This window comes from Salvelinus namaycush, chromosome 4 (assembly GCF_016432855.1).
Source record: "Salvelinus namaycush isolate Seneca chromosome 4, SaNama_1.0, whole genome shotgun sequence".
Classification (NCBI taxonomy): domain Eukaryota; kingdom Metazoa; phylum Chordata; class Actinopteri; order Salmoniformes; family Salmonidae; genus Salvelinus; species Salvelinus namaycush.
Window position 1 is genome coordinate 4834492 of NC_052310.1, and position 27692 is coordinate 4862183.

Consider the following 27692-nt stretch of genomic DNA (forward strand, 5'->3'; position numbering starts at 1 on the left):
AACCCAATGTGTTGTCATTACTCAAAACTGTCATTACTACTGCACTTAATAAACTGGCCACTTAGTGTATCTTAAGTACACCCATCTAGTACTGGGTCGGACCCTCCTTTGCCTCCAGAACAGCCTGAACTCCTCGGGGCATTGAAACGTTGCTCAGTTGGTATCAAGGGACCTAACGTGTGCCAGGAAAACATTCCCCACACCAGTACACCACTGCCACCAGCTTGTACCGTTGACACCAGGCAGGATAGGGCCGTGGACTTGGCCCCATCCACTCCTCAGTTGTCCAGTGTTGGTGATCACGTGCCCACTGGAGCCGCTTCTTCTTGTTTTTAGCCGATAGGAGTGGAACCCGGTCATCTGCTGCAATAGCCAATCCGTGACAAGGACTGACGAGTTGTGCGTCCCGAGATGCCGTTCTGCACACCACTGTTGTACTGCGCCGTTATCTGCCTGTTTGTGGCCCGCCTGTGAGCTTGTACGACTCTTGCCATTCTCCTTCGACCTCTCATCAACGAGCTGTTTTCAACCACAGGACCGCAGCTGACTGGATGTTGTTTGTTTGTAGCACCATTCTCGGTAAACCCTAGACACTGTGGTGCGCTAAAAGCCCAGGAGGCCATTTCTGAGGTACTGGAACCGGTGCGCCTGGCACTGACGATCGTACCACGCTCAAAGTTGCTTAGGTCACTCGTTTTGTCCATTCTAACATTCAATGGAACAGTAACTGAATGCCTCGATGCCTGTCTGCCTGCTTTATATAGCAAGCCACGTGACTCACTGTCTGTAGGAGTGGTTGGTGTACCTAATAAACTGAGTACAGTTACTTAAAGTGATTTTTGTAGTCATAATTCAAACCAATAGTGTCACTGTGATCCTGTAGGAGGTCCACATTTGAGTTACATCAGCTTGATGTTTTTGTATTTGTTAGTGACAAAGAAATGGTTGTTAAATTCATTCAATTTCAGTCCTGTGGCCTTCATCAAGTTGAGTTCAACCAGGAGCTTCAGGCCACTTTGTTAAGATAAAACTAGACCCTCAAAATAAGGCCTTATGATATATGTAATATATTGTCATATAGAGGTCGGCACACTGGGAAATATGCAAATTAAGCTTTGTGTTAAAACAACACCCCAAAGGGAGTTACCGTAAAACTACAGGTATAATTTCCTTACACTGAGAAGGTTTAAACGCGTCAGCACTAAGCAAAGGATTCATTTAACACTGAAAAGTGTGGACCCGTACAGACACTGGAACAGTGTTAAATGTAACACTCCATGTTGATTCAATACTGTAGAATTTGCTGTGTAAGGATAGCTATTGGAACAAAAACATGTAACTCCCATTAGATGTGTATACAAGAGATGTCAATGATTTCTAGTAACAAAGTTGTCTCCTCTCTAAAACATAAAAGTAGGTTCATGTAGAGTTTGATTAGTGAGCTGCTTTGATTCTAATGAAGAGTGTCGGGCTGAGGACCAGGAGATTATTAACGGGAGGGTGAAAAACAGTCTATATGAATGATATGGGCAAATCAATCAAGACAGTATGAAATTAATGAATGTACATTCTTGCAGTTGCAAGAGGAAATATTACTAAATGACTCCAGAAACCTGATTTAACTGGATTGAATAGGACATTAGGTATTTTAGGTTAAAAAAGGTCTATGGAAGGGATAGAGGTCCATGAAGAATGTGTTCAAATCATTTAATCTCACCTAGATATTATCAAATTTCAATCAAATGTATTTATAAAGCCCTTCTTACATCAGCTGATGTCACAAAGTGCTGTACAGAAACCCATCCGAAATATTAGACTCTTGTGCTGTCACTCATCTCTTCCACTCCTCATAACTCTCTCCTCTAAACCTAAAAAATTGCACTAAATAAACCACATCTGTGTGTCTGTCTCCAGAGAATAGAAACACGTGGTTTCCTCCACTCAGTCCATCTGGGTTCCTGGCTGGAACCTCTCTCTTCTTTATGACAGTACATTAGATATATCATAAGCAGTGGCGACCCGTCATTGAGGGCAGTTGGGGCAGAGCATGTTATTTTGGCTTTAATACGTGTCACATATCAGTTTGCAAACAATGAATTTTTTTGTTGTTGATATCCTTGAGTTAATAAAGTTGCATACAACCAGGCAGGTCCTAAATGCAGGTGTTTCAGCCTAGCTCGGTGCTTTCTGTGGTGGTGGGGCAGGCCAGCAGAAAATCGGAGCATTGCACCGTGATTGGCTCAGTGTTCTGTCACTCATGGGGACACTACGTCACCTGCCTTTAGTAAGGGTAGACATCAATAATGTGAGCCCTTTGGGTCCTGCCATAGACTTAGATTAGAAGTGCCCTTCTAAGAAGGCTCAAGGTCATTGGCCACAGATAAAATGACGTCAAATCACTCTGATTGGACTGTTCATATCAACATCAGACTTTCAAAATCTTAGCGAGCAGTCATCATCATGAATCAAGTCAACAATCTACTGGCAAATCCTTTTTAATCCTTGTCATATGAAGAGAAATAATAAAGAGAAATTATAGATAAAACGTATCGGTGCTCATCGGCCATAAACATTACACAATAAGTTGGAAGTCCGTACACATCTTGAGCAACCGCGGCATTCAAACGAGGCTGCGATGAAAACTAATGGGACTGTGGCGACAGTGTTGGCATCAACATCCGGGGTGTAAAGTGCAACAGAACATTGTACTGTCTACACTCGGTTTGTTGTTTATATTAAAACATTTTCATTAAATCGATTTTAATCCGAACTAAAGTTTTGTTGCTAAGGATTCCACGATGCGGTTAGCCTTTACGGCTGGGACAGCAAGTTTGTGTTCTCTTTTTTGTGTGGATTCTGCGAGTGCTAGCTGGCTGTTCTACAGACACCTGTCGTCGTCATGGAAAAGACTCATTGTTATCTTTTCGTAAAACAACTGGTTGCAGTAAAGAGCCAATCTGGATACTAAGGAGATCCTGAGGGAAATCAATGAGTACCAATAGCTTTATGCTATGGAGGAACAACATACTCCATCATGGAAAGATCTTTCCATTTTTTCTGGGATTCCTGAGGACGCATCCAATAATCCAGAGGGCGCGATCAGAGAATTCATGCAATCCACCTTGAAACTTCCTATAGAGACTGTTAACTTATTTGATATAGGGGGCAGCCTTTTCACTTTTGGATGAATTGCGTGCCCATAGTGAACTGCCTCCTACTCTGTCCCAGATGCTAATATATGCATATTATTATTACTATTGGATAGAAAACACTCTGACATTTCTACAACTGTTTGAATGATGTCTGTGAGTATAACAGAACTCATATGGCAGGCAAAAACCTGAGAAAAAATCCAAACAGGAAGTGAGAATTCTGAGGCTGGTCGATGTTAAACTCATCGCCTATTCAGTTCCCTGTAATATATGGATCTGTTTGCACTTCCTACACCTTCCACTAGATGTCAACAGTCGGTAGAACGTTGAATGAAGTTTATACTGTGTTGTGGGACCGGATGAGAGGGGAATGAGTCAGTGGTCTGGCAGATTCTCATGATATCGCCTTGCGTTCCATAACTTCTACAGACATGAAGGAATGCTCCGGTTGGAACGTTATTGGATATATATGATAACAACATCCTGAAGATTGATTCTCTACTTACTTTGACCAGTTTATTCGACTTGTAATATAACTTTTTGAAGTTTTCGTCTGACGTTTGCCTGCATCTGCGCGAGCGTTTGGACACGTGTACTACACATGCTAGCAAAAGTAGCTACTTGGACATAAGTAATGGACATTATCGAACAAAATAATGATTTATTGTGGAACTAGGATTTCTTGGAGTGCATTCTGATGAAGATGATCAAAGGTAAGGGAATATTTATGATGTAATTTCGTATTTCTGTTGACTCCAACATGGTGGAGAAATGTTGTTAAATCTGAGCGCCGTCTCAGATTATTGCATGGTGTGCTTTTTACGTGAAGTTTTTTTTAAATCTGACACAGCAGTTGCATTAAGAACAAGTGTGTCTTTAATTATATGTAAAATATGTATGTTTCATCAAAGTGTATGAGTATTTCTGTTATTTGACGTGGCTCTCTGCAATTTCTCCGGATATTTTGGAGGCATTTCTGAACATGGCGCCAATGTAAACCGAGATTTGTGGATATAAATATGCACATTATCGAACAAAACATATAAATGTATTGTGTAACATGATGTCCTATGAGTGTCATCTGATGAAGATCATCAAAGGTTAGTGATACATTTTATCTCTATTTCTGCTTTATGTGACTACCATCTTTTTTGGGAAAATGGCTGTGTTTTTCTGTGGCTATGTATTGAGCTAACATAATCGTTTGGTGTGCTTTCCCCGTAAATCCTTTTTGAAATCAGACACGTTGGCTGGATTCACAACATGTGTAGCTTTAATTTGGTGTCTTTCATGTGTGATTTCATGAAAGATTGATTTTTATAGTAATATATTTGAATTTGGCGCGCTACATTTTTTCTGGCTTTTGGCCAAGTGGGACGCTACCGTCCCACATATCCCAGAGAGGTTAACAAGGTGGTATTCCACCGAGTACACAGACTTGGAGCTCGGAGCGACAAGACCAAGGGTCCCCGGCCAATCATCGCAAAATTTGAACACTACCAACAAAAGTAGCTGATCAAAAGCAGAGAAGGGAGCTTAAAGTGACCAAATTCGTTCTCAAATTCGTTCTCAATAAACAAACGTCGTAAGAGACTGTATCCGGTACAAAGATAACAAAGGGAAGATGGTAGGCGTGCCTTTATCATTGTGGACAAACTCTTTATAGATGGACAGCTATTCCGAGCCAGCTCCATAACACCGTGGCTGTACTAAACTCTACAGGGACTTCAGGTTACGAAAAAAAATTGGTTATTATATGTTTACAACAAGCAAGGGGAAGATATCAGAATAGGGGCATTGGGGAATAATAACATATTGTACGGAATACATTTGTATTGTAGTGAAGCCGTCTCTAGAGTAATTCAAGGTCTCTTTCATGATCATGTGAAACGTCAATCGCTATGGAAATGCTGGGATGTGTTTTTCAATTATGTTAAAGGTAATTATGATGCAACTATGATGGTGATACGATATGGATTACAATTATCATCATGAATATTAAGGCTATACGCACTACATGTTACACACATAGACACTCAACCATGTAAATTGGCAGAGTTATTATTTATTTGGACATCACACATTATAGTCTTACTCTTATACAGACATAATACACACTCTCACTACATCACATCCAATATCATACACATCAACCTACTCAGATTTGCTACACACATAATATCTTGTCTCAATTTTATAACATGTGTGGCATTGGCTCACAGGCAAACAGGAAAGGGAATAAAACAAATATTGCTAGAACCTATTTCTTGAATTCTAAATATCAGAAAGTTCTAGTTTTGACCTTCATAATACCTCTGATGGCAGTAACTTTACAAGCACTAATTATGGTCAATTTAGACTGAGAATAGTATCTAGTTATGGTAAGGGGTGAAATAAGTATAGCCAGTTATAATTGTAACGGTTTAGCAGATTATAAAAAAAGAAGATCAGTCTTTACATGGCTAAAAGAAAAGGAATATAACATATACTGTTTACAGGAAATTCACTCTACATCCTTAGATGAAGTTGTGTAGAAAAAGGAATGGGGTTGTGAAATAATTTTCTGTCATGGACAAAGGAACTCAAAGGGTGTGATGATATTAATTAACAAAAATGTCAATCTGAATGTGCAAATAGTCAGGAATGATTCGCAAGGAAGGTGGATCCTTTTGAATATGAAAGTGGACGAAAAAGAGATTTGGCTCATTAATCTATATGGTCCAAATCAGGATGATGCACACTTCTTTGAAAAAATGTATACCAATTTATTGAATTTACAGGCAACAAATCATCTAATCATTATGGTAGGAGACTATAACACAGTGTTAAGTACATCAATGGACCGTAAAGGTAATCACTCTACAAACTATCATCACCGTGCCCTTAAGGAAATCACAAATATTATGGACACATTAGAAATAGTGGATATGTGGAGACTAAAAAAAAACAACCTAGTGAGATATACAGTGAGGGAAAAAAGTATTTGATCCCCTGCTGATTTTGTACGATTGCCCACTGACAAAGAAATGATCAGTCTGTAATTTTAATGGTAGGTTTATTTGAACAGTGAGAGACAGAATATCAACCAAAAAATCCAGAAAAACACATGTCAAAAATGTTATAAATTGATTTGCATTTTAATGAGGGAAATAAGTATTTTTTGAAGACGACGTTCTCCAACCTAGCAACGATTCTTTTGGACAAAGGACACCTTTCCCAAGATTCTGATGGGAGTTCATCCAAAAGTAAGAACTATTTATGCTGATAATTCATTGTTCTGTTGGAAAAAGTAAAATGCATAAGACGCCATTACTTGCAGTGTAGCCTTGCTTTATCGCACCCTGCATTGCGCAGTAACGTTAATTTTAAAAATGTAATTCAGCGATTGCATTAAGAACTAATTTGTCTTTCAATTGCTGTCCAACCTGTATTTTTTTAGTCAAGTTTATGAATAGTTTTCGATAAGAATAGGGGCCTTTCCAAGATGGCGCCGGACAGATTGCTTGAGTATTTGGACACTATTTTCATTGTATAAGCACGATTTGTGCCGCTAAATATGCACATTTTCGAACAAACTCTATATGCATTGTGTAATATGATGTTACAGGACTGTCATCTGAAGAATTCTGAGAAGGTTAGTGAAAAAATTAATATATTTTGGTGGTTTCTACGTTATCGCTATTTTTGCCTTGAATCAATGCTGTTATGTTTGCTATTGTGCTAAGCTAATATAACGCTATATTGTGTTTTCGCTGTAAAACACTTGATAAATCGGAAATATTGTCTGGAATCACAAGATGCCTGTCTTTCAATTGCTGTACACTATGTATTTTTCAGAAATGTTTTATGATGAGTATTTAGTTATTTGGCGTTGGTGTCTGTAATTTTTCTGTCTGCTTTCGGTGCAATTTCTGACTGTAGCTGCAATGTAAACTATGATTTATACCTGAAATATGCACATTTTTCAAACAAAACATATGCTATACAATAAATATGTTATCAGACTGTCATCTGATGAAGTTGTTTCTTGGTTAGTGGCTATTTATATCTTTATTTGGTCGAATTTGTGATAGCTACTGATGGAGTAAAAAACTGATGGAGTAAGAAAAGTGGTGTCTTTTGCTAACGGGGTTAGCTAATAGATTTACATATTGTGTCTTCCCTGTAAAACATTTTAAAAATCGGACATGTTGGCTTGATTCACAAGATGTGTACCTTTCATATGCTGTATTGGACTTGTTAATGTGTGAAAGTTAAATATTTAAAAAAAAATATCTTTTGAATTTCGCGCCCTGCACTTTGAGCTGGCTGTTGTCATAAGTGTACCGACGTCGGGCTTGCACGCCAAACAGGTTAATGGAGGACAACTTGTTTTTAACTAAGATAAAATAATTTATAACTGTCACGACTTCCGCCGAAGTCGGTCCCTCTCCTTGTTCGGGCGGCGTTCGGCGGTCGACGTCACCGGCCTTCTAGCCATCGCCAATCCACTTTTAATTTTCCATTTGTTTTGTCTTTGTCTTACACACCTGGTTTCAATCCCCCAATTACCTGTTCATTATTTAACCCTCTGTTCCCCCATGTTTGTTTGTGAGTGATTCTTTCTATGTAGGAAGGTCCGTTATTGTGGGCTCTGTTTTTGTATTGCATTTTATTATATGTTGAGTAAAATACGTTTATTTACTCATATCTGCTGTCCTGCGCCTCACTCCTATACACCAGCTACACATAGACCTCCTGAAAATAACTGCATTTTTCCAGTATAATATAGGTTCAGCAAATCCCCTTATTGTTTGGAATACCTTTAAATGTACCTTCAGGGGTCATTCAATTCAATATTCATCAATAATAAAAAAGCAGTTTCTGGCTAAAGAAACAAGACTAACAAGGGAAATCCATGAACTAATAGTACAGGTAGATAGCAATAAAAACTAAAAGAACTTGAGGAACTTATTCAAGAACGATCTAATGTAATCTATTACAAAAATAAAGCAAACTGGATGTAATATGGAGAAAAATGCACAAAATTCTTCCTGAATCTCCAATACAGGAACGCTAACAAAAAATTTGCAGAAACTCGTTACTGAAGACGGAGTCATCTATGATTCTCCGAATTATATGTTGAAAGAGGAAGTTAATTATTTTAGGCATATGTTCTCTTTTCCGTCTCATCCTTTCCCACTGAATGAAGATTATGGTAAGGAATTCTTTCCAAGTAATATAAAAAATGGAAAATTAACAAATGTACAGAAAGATCAGTGCGAAGGCCAAATTACAGAGGAAGAACTTTTTGAGGCTATAATATCCTTTTAGTCTGGAAAAACCCCAGGGCTTGATGGCCTACCGGTAGAGGTATATCAAGTATTTTTTGATATACTAAAAGCTCCATTGTTAGATTGTTTTAACTACTCCTATAGAAATGGTAGTCTGTCAGGTACTCAGCAGGAAGGTCTGATTTCTCTATTATTAAAACAAGACCCAGATGGCAAATATAAAGACCCAGTCTATCTAAAAAACTGGAGGCCCCTTACACTTCAATGTTGTGATGCAAAAATACTAGCAAAATGCTTAGCACTCAGAATTAAAAGGGTTTTACCAGGTATTGTTCATCCTGATCAGACAGGTTTTTTACATGGACGATACATTGGAGACAATATACGACAACTACTAGAAATAATAGAACATCATGAAACATATAAGAAGCCAGGAATGGTATTTATAGCGGATTTTGAAAAGGCATTTGATAAAGTAAGACTGGATTTTATTTACAAATGCCTGGATTTTTTCAATTCCGGTAATTCTCTTATAAAATGGGTAAAAGAAATGTATAGCAACCCCAGGTGTAAAATAGTAAATAACGGCTACTTCTCAGAGAGTTTTGAATTGTCAAGAGGAATTAAACAAGGGTGTCCGCTGTCACCATATCTATCCATTATGGCCATCGAAATGCTAGCTATTAAAATCAGATCCAATAACCACATTAGAGGATTAGAAATCCAAGGCTTAAAAACAAAGGTGTCCATGTATGCCGATGACTCAAGTTTTATATTAAGTCCGCAAGCTAGATCCCTGCAATGTCTCATTGAAGATCTAGATAACTTTTCTGTACTCTCTGGACTAAAACCTAATTATGATAAGTGTACAATATTACGTATTGGATCCTTAAAAAAGGTTGTTGGTGCATTGGGGGGGTTCTTCGGGGTGGGGGTTCATTCTGTTGGTTGTTGGTGCTTTGGGGGGGTTCTTGGGGGAATGGAATTAATTGTGTGGGAGGGGTCTCGAATGGTTGAGGGACAGCTATTGGGGAACTGTGGGGGGATCTTGGAGGGTTCGGTTTTACGTTTTTTTGCCCTGGTGGTAGATCAGTCAACATGTCCTTGAGCAGGGCATTGACCCTGGTTGCTTCTGTGTGTTGCTCTGAATGGGAATCTGTTGGATGACTGGTATGATGTCGTTGTTGAGTGGCTTCACTGCAAGTATACTGTATGATTCGAATATTCAATAAATACATTTAATTATTTTTTTTAAAAGGTGGAAATCGCAAATTCAACAATGAGTTGTTTGGAAGGAATTGGTGACAGTTGCTAACCACAAGCATTGGAACTGGGAAGTCGGGAATAAACGTGCTCAGACTGGGAAAATACGTTTTGAACGGTCATCCAACTCAGAATTGTAAATCTTTCTCTTTCTTTGATGACAAAATTTGCCAAAGTAGGACTGCCGCGCACAACAAAGTGAGTCCAAAAATGTCTTATATGCTGCTGCATAAATTATATAATATGCCAGGGAGATATGGTCAGCCATATCAGCTATGTTTTTTAAAAAGGCAGTAAACGAGACTGAATGAATAATTTCGCTGCCAGACAAGGCTCTGCTGATAGCCAGGTGTAGCGGTGGTAAGGATTCACTCCATGGTTCTGAAAATAAAGCTCTGCTCTTGAGATAGCTTTATGTAGGCCCTAACAGTTTGTGGGCACCACTTGTCGCCATTATAGTGCAATTAATATATTGTTTAGTGTTGTGTTGTGTAGTGGCTTTGCTGGCATGTATCTAACATTTTTTTGCCCCACCAAGATTTACATGCTAAAATCACCACTGATCATAAGGTTTTTCTTAGGGCCTAGTTATACCCTAACACAATGGTGAAACTCTTGGTTTATAGTGATGTTACGTTTGATACTGGCGCTCCAAGGTATGCGCCGAACCCGCCAAGCAGCTAACTTCGAAGCAGTGTGCCGATGTGTGTATCACTTCATCAGAAGCACGTCATCAATGACATCCGAAGCATCGTTTGATCACGTGCTTGTTGCAAAATGCCCAGATCCCAATGAGTTCGCTGTGGTTACGGTGCTTTCTTCGATGAAGCTGCTTTCAAACACCGACCTCTAATGGATACCGTAGATACCGTGGATAGATTTAGTTCGGGTTTTGTAATTACACCTGACCGGTAGCTTAGCAGGTAAAGTAGGAAACTTTGGAACATGAGGGTGTGAGGTTGAATCCTGCTGAAGGTGCACTATTTTGAAAATAGTTTTATGTGAATCCACACTATCTGCACTGTTGTTCAAATAATTTATTTGATTTAGTATAGTATAAACGTCTGTCTTAAGCATCCTAAATAATGCCAAAATAGTTAACTTGAAGGCAAAAGGGAAAGCATGACGTAAGATGCGAACGTGATATTCCAACTGATTGTACGGTGCTAAAGCCAACGACTTATCGCTGTGCCACGAAGATTTGATTAAGAAGACACATTTCAGTTGAATACATTCAGTTGGACAACTGACTAGGTATCCCCCTTTCCCTTTCCCTACATCAGTAGAGGGGAAAAAAGTATATCTGATAATTACACATTGCTATCTATTACTGACCAGCAGATGTCACTAATGTATATTGTGAACGAATAAAGAAACTCAGAGTAATTAACATATTTTCAAGACAACTGATTGGAAAGCCTCAATGCTTCAGGAAGCTTAGTTTCCCCATCACTACTGGTTTACAGGCCACGTCAGGCCTGCAAATCACATTATGCTGGTTTGCAATGTGATGTTTAATTCCTATTGGAATCCAGCCGGAGTTAGGATATCCAACAAGTGGAATTGTTGATCACCTGCAACATGCATTCAGAATGAGTGTCAGGGCAGGGAAGACTGAATACTGAGACAACTTCAATCATCTCAACTGGAACAACCATCTCAGTAATGGGTGCAATAGATCCAATTACTAACAGATTGGATTAGTTTATTAAGAAATCTGAATGTTATTTATCTTTGTTTAGCATCAAATGTATCAACCAATCAACGTGCATGCAAAAACACAGATACTGTATTACTATAAAAGCACGTGGGAAAAGTACCCAATTGTCATACTTGAATAAAAGAAAAGATAGAAATAATAGAAAATGACTCAAGTAAAAGTGAATGTCTCCCAGTAAAATACTACTTGAGTAAAAGTCTAAAAGCATTTGGTTTTAAATATACGTAAGTATCAAAAGTAAATGTAATTGCTAAAATGTACTTAAGTACTGAAAATAAAATACAAAGTATAAATCATTTCAAATTCCCTATATTAAACAACATTTTATTTTTAGTTTTTATTTACGGATAACCAGGGGCCCACTCCAACACAGACAACATTTACAAACAAAGCATGTGTGTTTAGTGAGTCTGCCAGATCAGAGGCAGTAGAGATGACCAGGGATCTTCGTTTGATACGTGAGTGAATTGGACCATTTTCCTGGCATGCTAGCCATTCAAAATGTAACAAATACTTTTGAGTGTCAGGGAAGATGTATGGAGTAAAAAGTACATAAGTGTCTTTAGGAATGTAAAATTAAGTACAGATACCCCCAGAAACGACTTAATAAGTAGTACTTTCAAGTATTTTTACTTAAGTGCTTTACACCACTGAATAAACTAAACAATTCGGGAAAATCTCCCTGCAATAGAGCATGCCGGGAAATATTATATGTGGTTCTATGTAGAACTCTCCCTGGCTTCCAAAGAATCATAAAAAAAAACTTCTTCTTAAAACGATTCTTAGAATGTTATAGGTTCTAGGTAGAACCCTTTGCCTTACAAACTGATCAAAACAGTTCTTGGTAGAACCCTATCCCTCTGCAAATAACCCTTTTGGAAGCATTTTTTCTAAGAGTGTACACAACAGATTACATGGAATATAATTGCATTCTGAAGTGTAAAGTGTTTTCCTTTGAGTAAAGAATAAAGTCCAGTGTGTTATATTTGAGTAAAGTGTAACATAATGTGTTCTACCTTAGAGGAGAACTTGAGGTGAACCTCGGCCTCGTCAGCCAGACTCTTCTTTAGCTGAGCCCAGGCTTCCCCAAGAGTACTGAGGAGAGAGATAAGAAATGACACTATCACTATATGACACCACAGAGTACTGAGGACAGAGACAACACACCACGTTAGACCACAGAGACAACACACCACGTTAGACCACAGAGACAACACACCCTGTTAGACCACAAAGACAACACACCCTGTTAGACCACAGAGACAACACACCACGTTAGACCACAGAGACAACACACCACGTTAGACCACAGAGACAACACACCCTGTTAGACCACAGAGAAAACACACCCTGTTAGACCACAGAGACAACACACCACGTTAGACCACAGAGACAACACACCACGTTAGACCACAGAGACAACACACCCTGTTAGACCACAGAGACAACACACCCTGTTAGACCACAGAGACAACACACCATGTTAGATCAGAGAGACAACACACCCTGTTAGACCACAGAGACAACACACCCTGTTAGACCACAGAGACAACACACCACGTTAGACCACAGAGACAACACACCCTGTTAGACCACAGAGACAACACACCACGTTAGATCAGAGACAACACACCACGTTAGACCACAGAGACAACACACCACGTTAGACCACAGAGACAACACACCACGTTAGACCACAGAGACAACACACCACGTTAGACCACAGAGACAACACACCACGTTAGACCACAGAGACAACACACCACGTTAGACCACAGAGACAACACACCACGTTAGACCACAGAGACAACACACCACGTTAGACCACAGAGACAACACACCACGTTAGACCACAGAGACAACACACCACGTTAGACCACAGAGACAACACACCACGTTAGACCACAGAGACAAGACACCACGTTAGACCACAGAGACAACACACCACGTTAGACCACAGAGACAACACACCACGTTAGACCACAGAGACAACACACCACGTTAGACCACAGAGACAACACACCCTGTTAGATCAGAGAGACAACACACCATGTTAGACCACAGAGACAACACACCATGTTAGACCACAGAGACAACACACCATATTAGACCATAGAGACAACACACCATGTTAGACCACAGAGACAACACACCATGTTAGACCATAGAGACAACACACCATGTTAGACCACAGAGACAACACACCACGTTAGACCACAGAGACAACACACCCTGTTAGACCACAGAGACAACACACCACGTTAGACCACAGAGACAACACACCGTGTTAGACCACAGACACAACACACCGTGTTAGACCATAGAGACAACACACCATGTTAGACCACAGAGACAACACACCATGTTAGACCATAGAGACAACACACCACGTTAGACCACAGAGACAACACACCGTGTTAGACCACAGAGACAACACACCATGTTAGATCAGAGAGACAACACACCATGTTAGACCACAGAGACAACACACCGTGTTAGACCACAGAGACAACACACCGTGTTAGACCACAGAGACAACACACCGTGTTAGACCACAGAGACAACACACCGTGTTAGACCACAGAGACAACACACTGTGTTAGACCACAGAGACAACACACCGTGTTAGACCACAGAGACAACACACCGTGTTAGATCAGAGAGACAACACACTACGTTAGACCACAGAGACAACACACCCTGTTAGACCACAGAGACAACACACCGTGTTAGACCACAGAGACAACACACTACGTTAGACCACAGAGACAACACACCCTGTTAGACCACAGAGACAACACACCACATTAGACCACAGAGACAACACACCGTGTTAGACCACAGACACAACACACCGTGTTAGACCATAGAGACAACACACCATGTTAGACCACAGAGACAACACACCACGTTAGACCATAGAGACAACACACCACGTTAGACCACAGAGACAACACACCGTGTTAGACCACAGAGACAACACACCATGTTAGATCAGAGAGACAACACACCATGTTAGACCACAGAGACAACACACCGTGTTAGACCACAGAGACAACACACCGTGTTAGACCACAGAGACAACACACCGTGTTAGACCACAGAGACAACACACTGTGTTAGACCACAGAGACAACACACCGTGTTAGACCACAGAGACAACACACCGTGTTAGATCAGAGAGACAACACACCGTGTTAGACCACAGAGACAACACACTACGTTAGACCACAGAGACAACACACCCTGTTAGACCACAGAGACAACACACTACGTTAGACCACAGAGACAACACACCCTGTTAGACCACAGAGACAACACACCACATTAGACCACAGAGACAACACACCACGTTAGACCACAGAGACAACACACCACGTTAGACCACAGAGACAACACACCATGTTAGACCACAGAGACAACACACCATGTTAGACCACAGAGACAACACACCATGTTAGACCATAGAGACAACACACCATGTTAGACCACAGAGACAACACACCGTGTTAGACCACAGAGACAACACACCATGTTAGACCACAGAGACAACACACAATGTTAGACCACAGAGACAACACACCGTGTTAGACCACAGAGACAACACACCGTGTTAGACCACAGAGACAACACACCGTGTTAGACCACAGAGACAACACACCGTGTTAGACCACAGAGACAACACACCGTGTTAGACCACAGAGACAACACACCGTGTTAGACCACAGAGACAACACACCGTGTTAGACCACAGAGACAACACACCGTGTTAGACCACAGAGACAACACACCGTGTTAGACCACAGAGACAACACACCGTGTTAGACCACAGAGACAACACACCATGTTAGACCACAGAGACAACACACCATATTAGACCACAGAGACAACACACCATATTCGACCACAGAGACAACACACCGTGTTAGACCACAGAGACAACACACCGTGTTAGACCACAGAGACAACACACCGTGTTAGACCACAGAGACAACACACCATATTCGACCAGAGAGACAACACACCGTGTTAGACCACAGAGACAACACACCGTGTTAGACCACAGAGACAACACACCGTGTTAGACCACAGAGACAACACACTGTGTTAGACCACAGAGACAACACACCGTGTTAGACCACAGAGACAACACACCGTGTTAGACCACAGAGACAACACACCGTGTTAGACCACAGAGACAACACACCATGTTAGACCACAGAGACAACACACCATATTAGACCACAGAGACAACACACCATATTCGACCACAGAGACAACACACCGTGTTAGACCACAGAGACAACACACCGTGTTAGACCACAGAGACAACACACCGTGTTAGACCACAGAGACAACACACCATATTCGACCAGAGAGACAACACACCGTGTTAGACCACAGAGACAACACACCGTGTTAGACCACAGAGACAACACACCGTGTTAGACCACAGAGACAACACACTGTGTTAGACCACAGAGACAACACACCATGTGTAGACCACAGAGACAACACACCACGTTAGACCACAGAGACAACACACTGTGTTAGACCACAGAGACAACACACTGTGTTATACCACAGAGACAACACACTGTGTTATACCACAGAGACAACACACTGTGTTATACCACAGATACAACACACTGTGTTATACCACAGAGACAACACACCGTGTTATACCACAGAGACAACACACCATATTAGACCACACAGACAACACACCGTGTTAGACCACAGAGACAACACACCGTGTTAGACCACAGAGACAACACACCGTGTTAGACCACAGAGACAACACACCACGTTAGACCACAGAGACAACACACCATGTTAGACCACAGAGACAACACACCATGTTAGACAAGTCAGGGTGGATCCTGCCAAACAGAGAGAAAGAGATGAGGTTCTGCTTTATAGAGTGATTGACATTTAAAGGCAATGTTCCCACTTTAGCGGAGATTGCATTCGCGGTAAACTGTGCATATGTCGGAATCTGCTTTACAGACTGAATAGAGCCTTAAAAGTTCATAGACAGTTTATAACCCAGAAGGCAGCCCATCTCACAGCTCTGCCTGGTCCTCGGCAAGTTCACCGGGTGGTTAGGAGGATGTAAACACTGAGGATATGAGATAAAGCCGAACCGTCTAACGGTTTCCCGTTACTTTAGAACATTCTGCAAGTCAACTGTTTTCATAGCCAAGTTCTGTGACATAATGCAGTGTTGGAAAATGATATCTTTAATTAACTTTTACAAATTAACTTCTAGTTCCTCCCAAACCCGGATCCGGGAGCACCCCCGTCAGTAAAAAAGCTGACTAGCATAGCCTAGCATAGCGTCACAAGTAAATACTAGCATCTAAATATCATTAAATCACAAGTCCAAGACACCAGATGAAAGATACACATCTTGTGAATCCAGCCATCATTTCTGATTTTTAAAATGTTTTACAGGGAAGACACAATATGTAAATCTATTAGCTAACCACGTTAGCAAAAGACACCACTTTTCTTACTCCATCAGTTTTTTGCTGCATCAGTAGCTATCACAAATTCGACCAAATAAAGATATAAATAGCCACTAACCAAGAAACAACTTCATCAGATGACAGTCTGATAACATATTTATTGTATAGCATATGTTTTGTTAGAAAAATTTGCATATTTCAGGTATAAATCATAGTTTACCATTGCAGCCACCATCACAACTCTCACCAAAGCAACTAGAATAAATACACGAGACCATCGTGTATTACCTAATTACTCATCATAAAACATTTATGAAAAATACACAGCGTACAGCAAATGAAAGACACAGATCTTGTGAATCCAGCCAATATTTCAAGTGTTAAGTGTTTTACAGCGAAAACACAATATAGCATTATATTAGCTTACTACAATAGCCTACCACACAGCCCCATTCATTCAACATAACGTTAGCGATAGCAAATAAACCAGCAAAAGATATTAATTTTTTCAGTAACCTTCTCAAACTTCTTCAGATGACAGTCCTATAACATCATATTACACAATACATATAGAGTTTGTTCGAAAATGTGCATATTTATCGGCACAAATCGTGGTTATACAATGTGAATAGTAGCCAAACTTCAAACAAAATGTCGGGAGAAATCTTGGGAGAGGCACCTAATCTAATCAATAACTAATCATAAACTTGACTAAAAAATACAGGTTGGACAGCAAATGAAAGATACATTAGTTCTTAATGCAACCGCTGTGTTAGATTTTTAAAATTAACGTTACTACGACATACAGCGTGCGTTACAGCGAGACCGTGCCGAAATTAATGGCGGAATTATAGTTTAACATTTTTCAACAGAAATACGAATTAACAGCATAAATAGTTCTTACTATTTGATGAGCTTCCATCAGAATCTTGTGCAAGTTGTCCTTTGTCCAGAATCATCGTTGCTCGGTTGTATATTGTCGTCTTCAACTTTGGAATTAGCAGCAAACATTAGCTATGTGGCCCAGACGTGTCCAACTCTTCATAACGCAGCACAAAGAAAATTCCGAAAATCGCAATATACTGATATAAACTGATATAACTCGGTTTAAAATAACTACATTATGATGTTTTTAACACCTATATCGAATAAAATCAGAGCCGTATATATCTAAGGCCTATAACGAGAGCTTTTCAGAATGCCATCCTGAGGTCTGTCTCGCGTCATGACGAACGTTGAAAAGAGTGCACCCCCCGTTCCAAGAGCCTTTATACGGCCTCAGATCTACCTAGCAACCCCATTCCAATTCTCACTGCTTACTGACATCTAGGGGAAATCGTACGCAGTGCATGTCGACTCATAGATTACATGCAAATTAATAAACTGACCCTGGAACAGAGTGCCCGATTTCAGATTTCTCACTTCCTGACAGGAAGTTTGCTGCAACTTGAGTTCTGTTTTACTCACAGATATAATTCAAACGGTTTTAGAAACTAGAGAGTGTTTTCTATCCAATAGTAATAATAATATGCATATTGTACGAGCAAGAATTGAGTACGAGGCAGTTTAATTTGGGAACAAATTTTTACAAAGTGAAAACAGCGCCCCCATATTGACAAGAAGATAAGCTGCTGCATGTGCAGTAGATAATGAGGATCCTAATAAACTAAACTCCTCTGAACACACATCTTAAGTCCTTCATTCCAAACATTAGCAGAATATTTATCCAAGGGCCATGAAGGTAGGCAGCAGCAGGCCCATACGGCCATGAGGCACTACAGGCTGTGGGTATGGAGAGGAGCTGAGGGTCTTTAACCAGTTCACATCAAAGCATCACTCTGAATGGAAGATGTGTGCACATTCCTACAGCATCAGGGTGCTGCTCTCTGCTCGGCCCCCTGCCACTTTGAGAGGCATCGGAGAAGAGAAGATATATCAAGAAGAAATAAAAGATGGATCAGGAAGAGATAGAAGATCAAGAAGAAAAAGTAGATCAAGAAGAGATATAAGATCAAGAAGAGATAGAAGATGGTTCAAGAAGAGATATTCAGGGTAGCAGGCAGGGAAGCAGGCAGGGCAGGAGGCAGGGCAGCAGGCAGGGTAGCAGGCAGGGCAGTAGGCAGGGTCGCAGGCAGGGCAGAAGGCAGGGTAGTAGGCGGGGTAGCAGGCAAGGTAGCAGGCAGGGTAGGAGGCAGGGTAGCAGGCAGGGCAGCAGGCAGGGTAGTAGGCAGGGTAATAGGCGGGGTAGCAGGAAGGGTAGCAGACAGGGTAGAAAGAAGAGATATAAGATCAAGAAGCGATAGAAGATCAACAAGAGATAGTAGATCAAAAAGAGATAGAAGATGGATCAAGAAGAGATAGAAGATGGTAGGCAGGGTAGCGGGCAGGATAGCAGGCAGGGCAGCAGGCAGGGTAGCAGGCAGGGCGGTAGGCAGAGCAGGCAGGATAGCAGGCAGGGTAGAAGAAAGGCTAGCAGGCAGGGCAGCAGGCAGGGCAGCAGGTAGGGTAGAAAGCAGGGTAGCAAGCAGGGTAGCGGGCAGGATAGCAGGCAGGGTAGCAGGCAGGGTAGCGGGCAGGGTAGCGGGCAGGGTAGAAGGCAGGGTAGCAGGCAGGGCAGCAGGCAGGGTAGCAGGCAGGGTAGCAGGCAGGGAGGTAGGCAGGATAGCAGGCAGGGTAGAAGAAAGGCTAGCAGGCAGGGCAGCAGGCAGGGCAGCAGGTAGGGTAGAAAGCAGGGTAGCAAGCAGGGTAGAAAGCAGGGTAGCAAGCAGGGTAGCAAGCAGGGTAGCAAGCAGGGTAGCGGGCAGGGTAGCAAGCAGGGTAGCAAGCAGGGTAGCAAGCAGGGTAGCGGGCAGGGTAGAAGGCAGGGTAGAAGGCAGGGTAGCAGGCAGGGCAGCAGGCAGGGTAGCAGGCAGGGTAGAAGACGGATTACCAGGACATGAACTCAGAGCATGCGCTGACCAACTGGCAAGAGTCTTCACTGACATTTTCAACCTGTCCCTGACTGAGTCTGTAATACCAACATGTTTCAAGCAGACCACCATAGTGCCTGTGCCCAAGAACACCAAGGTAACCTGCCTACGGATCCGTAGCACTCACTCACCATTATCCCAGAAACCCTAAACCCACTTCAATTTGCATTCCGCCCCAACAGATCCACAAATGAAGCAATCTCTATTGCACTCCACACTGCCCTTTCCCACCTGGACAAAAGGAACACCTATGTGAGAATGCTATTCATTGACTACAGCTCAGCGTTCAACATCATAGTGTCCTCAAAGCTCATCACTAAGCTAAGGTCCCTGGGACTAAATACCTCCCTCTGCAACTGGATCCTGGACTTCCTGCCGGGCTGCCCCCAGGTGGTAAGGGTAGGCAACAACACAGCCGCCACGCTAATCCTCAACACGGGGTCCCCTCAGGGGTGCGTGCTCAGTCCCCTCCTGTACTCCCTGTTCACTCATGACTGCATGGCCAGGCACGACTCCAACACCATCATTAAGTTTGCCGATGACACAACAGTGATAGGCCTGATCACCGACAACGATGAGACAGCCCATAGGGAGGAGGTCAGAGACCTGACCGTGTGATGCTAGGACAACATCCTCTCCCTCAACGTGATCAAGACAAAGGAGATGATTGTGGACTACAGGAAAAAGAGGACCAAGCACGCCCCCATTCTCATTGACGGGGCTGTAGTGGAGCAGGTTGAGAGCTTCAAGGTCCTTGGTGTCCACATCACCAACAAACTAACATGGTCCAAGCACACCAAGACAGTCATGAAGAGGGCACAACAAAGCCTATTCCCCCTCAGAAAAGATTTGGCATGGGTCCTCGGATCCTCAAAAAGTTCTATAGCTGCACCATCGAGGGCATCCTGACTGGTTGCATCACTGCCTGGTATGGCAACTGTTCAGCTTCCGACCGCAAGGCACTACAGAGGGTTGTGCGTACGGCCCAGTACATCACCGGAGCCAAGCTTCCTGCCATCCAGGACCTCTATACCAGGCGGTGTCAGAGTAAGGCCCTAAAAATTGTCAAAGACTCCAGCCACCCTAGTCATAGACTTGTTCTCTCTGCTAACGCACGGCAAGCGGTACCAGAGCTCCAAGTCTAGGTCCAAAATACTTCTTAACAGCTTCTACCTCCAAGCCATAAGACTCCTGAACAGCTAATCAAATGGCTACCCAGGCTATTTGCATTGCCCCCCCCCCCCCCCTATTTTACGCTGCTGCTACCCTCTGTTTATTATCTATGCATAGTCACTTTACTCTACCTACATGTACATATTACCGCAATTACCTCGACATACCGGTGCCTCTGCACATTGACTCTGTACTGGTACCCCCTGTATATAGCTTCGCTATTGTTATTTTACTACTGCTCTTTAATTATTTAATTAAAGTAATTAGTTACTTTTATTTGTTATTTTTACATATCTATTATTTACTTAACACGTATTTTTTCTTAAAACTGCATTGTTGGTTAAGGGCTTGTAAGTAAGCATTTCACTGTAAGGTCTACCTACACCTGTTGTATTCGGAGCATATGACAAATACAATTTGATTCGATTTGATTTGATAATAACAGTATCGTGTTGTGTTGCTCTCTCTGGACACGGTGGGCGTGGGTGGTCAGAACTCACTGGCATCGTTTAGATTCTATATGAAACAATTCCACTCCACTCTGCCATTCTATCACAACAACACTGGTGCAGTAGTACAGTAGATGAGAAAGGACAGATGATACAGATTGGTATAAAACTCAGAGAAGGGGTTTTACTAGTCCAGCATCATATTGCAGGACAGTGTTGTACCGTCTTTGTTTCAGTGTTAACTGTAGGGCAGTATCATATCTCTAATGCAGGACAGTGTAGAGCAGTATCATATCTCTAATGCAGGACAGTGTTGTACCGTCTTTGTTTCAGTGTTAACTGTAGGGCAGTATCATATCTCTAATGCAGGACAGTGTTGTACCGTCTTTGTTTCAGTGTTAACTGTAGATCAGTATCATTTCTCTAATTCAGGACAGTGTTGTACCGTCTTTGTTTCAGTGTTAACTGTAGAGCAGTATCATATCTCTAATGCAGGACAGTGCTGTACCGTCTTTGTTTCAGTGTTAACTGTAGATCAGTATCATATCTCTAATGCAGGACAGTGCTGTACCGTCTTTGTTTCAGTGTTAACTGTAGGGCAGTATCATATCTCTAATGCAGGACAGTGCTGTACCGTCTTTGTTTCAGTGTTAACTGTAGGGCAGTATCATATCTCTAATTCAGGACAGTGTTGTACCGTCTTTGTTTCAGTGTTAACTGTAGAGCAGTATCATATCTCTAATGCAGGACAGTGTTGTACCGTCTTTGTTTCAGTGTTAACTGTAGAGCAGTATCATATCTCTAATTCAGGACAGTGCTGTACCGTCTTTGTTTCAGTGTTAACTGTAGGGAAGTATCATATCTCTAATTCAGGACAGTGTTGTACCGTCTTTGTTTCAGTGTTAACTGTAGAGCAGTATCATATCTCTAATTCAGGACAGTGTTGTACCGTCTTTGTTTCAGTGTTAACTGTAGGGCAGTATCATATCTCTAATGCAGGTCAGTGTAGAGCAGTATCATATCTCTAATGCAGGACAGTGCTGTACCGTCTTTGTTTCAGTGTTAACTGTAGAGCAGTATCATATCTCTAATGCAGGACAGTGTTGTACCGTCTTTGTTTCAGTGTTAACTGTAGAGCAGTATCATATCTCTAATGCAGGACAGTGCTGTACCGTCTTTGTTTCAGTGTTAACTGTAGATCAGTATCATATCTCTAATGCAGGACAGTGCTGTACCGTCTTTGTTTCAGTGTTAACTGTAGGGCAGTATCATATCTCTAATGCAGGACAGTGCTGTACCGTCTTTGTTTCAGTGTTAACTGTAGAGCAGTATCATATCTCTAATTCAGGACAGTGTTGTACCGTCTTTGTTTCAGTGTTAACTGTAGAGCAGTATCATATCTCTAATGCAGGACAGTGCTGTACCGTCTTTGTTTCAGTGTTAACTGTAGGGAAGTATCATTTCTCTAATTCAGGACAGTGCTGTACCGTCTTTGTTTCAGTGTTAACTGTAGAGCAGTATCATATCTCTAATGCAGGACAGTGTTGTACCGTCTTTGTTTCAGTGTTAACTGTAGATCAGTATCATATCTCTAATGCAGGACAGTGTTAACTGTAGAGCAGTATCATATCTCTAATTCAGGACAGTGTTAACTGTAGATCAGTATCATATCTCTAATTCAGGACAGTGTTAACTGTAGATCAGTATCATATCTCTAATGCAGGACAGTGTTAACTGTAGATCACTATCATATCTCTAATTCAGGACAGTGTTAACTGTAGAGCAGTATCATATCTCTAATGCAGGACAGTGCTGTACCGTCTTTGTTTCAGTGTTAACTGTAGGGAAGTATCATATCTCTAATTCAGGACAGTGTTGTACCGTTTTTGTTTCAGTGTTAACTGTAGAGCAGTATCATATCTCTAATGCAGGACAGTGCTGTACCGTCTTTGTTTCAGTGTTAACTGTAGGGAAGTATCATATCTCTAATTCAGGACAGTGTTGTACCGTCTTTGTTTCAGTGTTAACTGTAGAGCAGTATCATATCTCTAATTCAGGACAGTGTTGTACCGTCTTTGTTTCAGTGTTAACTGTAGGGCAGTATCATATCTCTAATGCAGGACAGTGTTGTACCGTCTTTGTTTCAGTGTTAACTGTAGGGCAGTATCATATCTCTAATGCAGGACAGTGTTGTACCGTCTTTGTTTCAGTGTTAACTGTAGGGAAGTATCATATCTCTAATTCAGGACAGTGTTGTACCATCTTAACTGTAGATCAGTATCATACTACATTATTCCTCTCTTCTCTCATCTCCATTCTCACCCCCTTAGAAACATACACTGAAGACAAATATGAAGGGAACATGCAACAATATCATGTAAAGAAATCAGTCAATTGAAATAAATTCATTAGACCCTAATCTATGGATTTCACATGACTGGGAATACAGATATACATCTGTTGGTCACTGATACCTTAAAGAAATCAGTCAGTATCTGGTGTGACCACCTTCTGCCTCATGCATCACCTTCTCATACAGTTGATCAGGCTGTTGATTGCGGGCTGTGGAATGTTGTTCCACTCCTCTCCAATGGCTATTCAAAGTTGCTGGATATAGGCGGGAGAGCACACTTCTCCAGTGTGTCGTTGGCCATCGAAGGTGAGTATTTGCCCACTGAAGTCAGTTACCACGCCAAACTGCAGTCAAGATCCTGTTGAGGACAACGAGCACACAGATGAGCTTCCCTGAGACGGTTTCTGACAGTTTGGGCAGAAATTCTTTAGTTGTGCAAACCCACGGTTTCATCATCTGTTCGGGTGACTGGTGTCAGACGATCCCGCAGGTGAAGAAGCCGGATGTGGAGGTCTTGGGCTGGCATGGTTACACATGGTCTACGGTTGTGAGGCCGGTTGGACGTACAGCCAAATTCCCTAAAACGATGTTGGAGGTGGCTTATGGTAGAGAAATTATCATTCAATTCTCTGGCAACAGCTTTGGTGGACATTCCTGAAGTCTGCATGGCAATTGCATGCTCCCTCAAAACTTGAGACATCTGTGGCATTGTGTTGTGTGACAAAACTGCACATTTTAGAGTTGCCTTTTATTGTCCACAGCACAAGGTGCAGCTGTGTAACGATCATGCTGTTTAGTAAGCTTCTTGATATGCCACATCTGTCAGGTGGATGGATCATCTTGGCAAAGGAGAAATGCTCACCAACAGGGATGGAAAACAAATGCGTGCACAACATTTGAGAGTGTGCATATGGAAGATTTCTCATGTACTTTAGGTCAGTCTGGTACAGTGACTCATTATGACTGTGTAGTAAATGTGGTATGCAGACATCTTATTACAGCCTTCCCTCCCTCTCAGCCTGTCCCCTAGCAACCCCATCATACAGCCTGCCTGTCCCCTAGCAACCCCATCATACAGCCTGCCTGTCCCCTAGCAACCCCATCATACAGCCTGCCTGTCCCCTAGCAACCCCATCATACAGCCAGCCTGTCCCCTAGCAACCCCATCATACAGCTTGCCTGTCCCCTAGCAACCCCATCATACAGCCAGCCTGTCCCCCACAGGATCCAATTTACCAGACAAAGAGATGCTCACAGTGTGTGGTTCCCTATAATGCCGGACTGAAGAGGGGTCCCCCTTCTCTCTCGCTTTCTTTTTCCCAGTGACTCTGGGCTGATATGATGCCATAACACCCTTATAGTACCCTGCTGTCCAGCTCAGTATAGTGGCTCTACTTCTAGACATGATTTGTTCTATCAGCATGGTATGTATATACCGTACACCCACCAACTCCTTTCAGATCTACAAGAATTGCTAAGGAGTTGGCAAGGAATCAGCTAGGAGTTGGCAAGGAATCAGCTAGGAGTTGGCAAGGAATCAGCTAGGAGTTGGCAAGGAATCAGCTAGGAGTTGGCTAGGAATCAGCTAGGAGTTGGCTAGGAATCAGCTAGGAGTTGGCTAGGAATTGGCATAATCTGTGCAATGACTTTTGACATGGAATCTTTGAGTTGATGTGGAGAGGTTTTCTTGTATTTTCTTGTGCCATGTCTTCCTAAGCGTCGGCGTGTGCGAGGCGACACGCTCGTGTAGGCAACTTTTTTTTTAAAGGCACCACGGCAGGAATTGATGTCATTACCCACTCACCCTTCTTCCTGTCCCGCGAGGGGAATCTGTGACAGCTTGGCGAGGTTCTTGGCATATTCCTCTTCAATCTTTATCCTGAAAGAGGGAAGGAGAAAAGGAATTTATTTACCATCGAATGTCGTTACTTAGCGAGTCATTTTTCCTGTTTTGTACAAAATAGAAAAGTGCACATCTGGGTAAAAAAGAAAAGGAAATTGCTCAAGATAAAAAAGGAGTTGTGAAACATTGTTCTGATCAGGATTGTTGACAGGTCGGCTCAGATAATGAAAGGGGATTTTGTAGTTACCTTTCTCGTATAAACTCAGCCATCTCTTTCTGCATTTGCTTCCCCTTCAGCTGTTTCTGCAGTAAGACCTCAAACCCTGAGATACAGCTTGTCCCCTGAGGGTCCTTCTTATCCGTCTACACAACAACAATAATAACACAGAAATATACACTACAACAATATTTAGTGTAACATAAATCAAAAAAATAAAAATAATACGACCAGATAACATTCAGTGTTGGGATGGGATACTGCATTCTATGTACTTAACGGTATGCATTCAATCATACAGTTACTGTTTGTATTGTATTGTGGGGAAATACCAGGCCTTCATCACTGCAGCGCCATACTCCATTCTACAGCACCACAGCCAATGGTATAGAACGTCTACATTTCACACAGTGAGGTGCATTAAATACTTGTCGACCTGTTTCAATCTGATCCTCTGTGTCTCAATGAAAACTGTAAGTCTGAGTGTACGGTATCCAGTGTTTCTTTACGAACGTCTCCCGGTGTTGTCACCTCAGAGAGAGTGTAACGTTAGCCCGGTCTGACACTAACGCTAGCCGAGTGTTAAAACCTGAGCACACACCTGGTGGTGATTAAGTTTCAGCCGTGGGAGAAATGAAAACAGAACCAAACAGATGCTTGGAGCGAGGTCTCTCTCACTATATCATGTGTTATTCTACTACAGCTCTACAGCCTTAGTGCCGTGTAGAGAAATGTAGAGTAGTGTAGAGAAGTGTAGTGCCATGTAGAGAAGTGTAGTGTAGAGTAGAGAAATGTAGTGGCGTGCAGTGTAGTGTAGTGTAGTGTAGTGTAGTGTAGTGTAGTGTAGTGTAGTGTAGAGAAGAGTAGTGTAGAGTAGTGTAGAGTAGTGTAGTGTAGAGTAGTGTAGAGTAGTGTAGTGTAGTGTTGAATATGGTAGTGTAGAGTAGTGTGGTGTAGATATGGTAGTGTAGAGTAGTGTGGTGTAGATATGGTAGTGTAGTGTAGTGTGGTGTAGATATGGTAGTGTAGGATAGTGCAGAGTAGTGTAGAGTAGAGTAGAGTAGTGTAGTGTAGAGTAGTGTAGAGTAGAGTAGTGTAGAGTAGTGTAGAGTAGTGTAGAGTAGAGTAGAGTAGAGTAGAGTAGTGTAGAGTAGTGTAGAGTAGAGTAGAGTAGTGTAGAGTAGAGTAGAGTAGAGTAGTGTAGAGTAGAGTAGAGTAGAGTAGAGTAGAGTAGTGTAGAGTAGTGTAGAGTAGAGTAGTGTAGAGTAGTGTAGAGTAGTGTAGTGTAGAGTAGAGTAGAGTAGAGTAGTGTAGTGTAGAGTAGAGTAGAGTAGTGTAGTGTAGTGTAGAGTAGAGTAGAGTAGTGTAGTGTAGTGTAGAGTAGAGTAGAGTAGAGTAGTGTAGTGTAGTGTAGAGTAGAGTAGTGTAGAGTAGTGTAGAGTAGAGTAGTGTAGAGTAGTGTAGAGTAGTGTAGAGTAGTGTAGAGTAGAGTAGAGTAGAGTAGAGTAGTGTAGAGTAGTGTAGAGTAGAGTAGTGTAGAGTAGAGTAGAGTAGTGTAGAGTAGTGTAGAGTAGTGTAGAGTAGTGTAGAGTAGTGTAGTGTAGAGTAGAGTAGTGTAGTAGTGTAGAGTAGAGTAGAGTAGAGTAGAGTAGAGTAGAGTAGAGTAGTGTAGAGTAGTGTAGAGTAGTGTAGTGTAGAGTAGTGTAGAGTAGTGTAGTGTAGAGTAGTGTAGAGTAGTGTAGTGTAGTGTAGAGTAGAGTAGAGTAGAGTAGTGTAGTGTAGTGTAGAGTAGAGTAGTGTAGAGTAGAG

At 41.9% G+C, this 27692-nt stretch overlaps 2 protein-coding genes across 2 annotated transcripts in view; one reads left to right on the forward strand and one right to left on the reverse strand.

The window, feature by feature from the left end:
* LOC120045324 (growth arrest-specific protein 7-like) overlaps nucleotides 1-26247 on the reverse strand; it is a 36460-nt gene extending 10213 nt beyond the window's left edge. The window contains exons 1-4 of the mRNA XM_038990206.1: nucleotides 26230-26247; nucleotides 25914-26029; nucleotides 25628-25702; nucleotides 12425-12503 (exon numbers count right to left, since the gene is read on the reverse strand). Of these exons, the coding sequence (XP_038846134.1) occupies nucleotides 12425-12503; nucleotides 25628-25702; nucleotides 25914-26029; nucleotides 26230-26247 (288 nt within the window). The remainder of the gene's footprint in view (nucleotides 1-12424; nucleotides 12504-25627; nucleotides 25703-25913; nucleotides 26030-26229) is intronic.
* A 100-nt stretch (nucleotides 26248-26347) lies between these two features.
* LOC120045325 (myocardin-like) overlaps nucleotides 26348-27692 on the forward strand; it is a 21382-nt gene continuing 20037 nt past the window's right edge. The window contains exon 1 of the mRNA XM_038990207.1: nucleotides 26348-26356. Coding sequence (XP_038846135.1) covers nucleotides 26348-26356 — 9 coding nt within the window. The remainder of the gene's footprint in view (nucleotides 26357-27692) is intronic.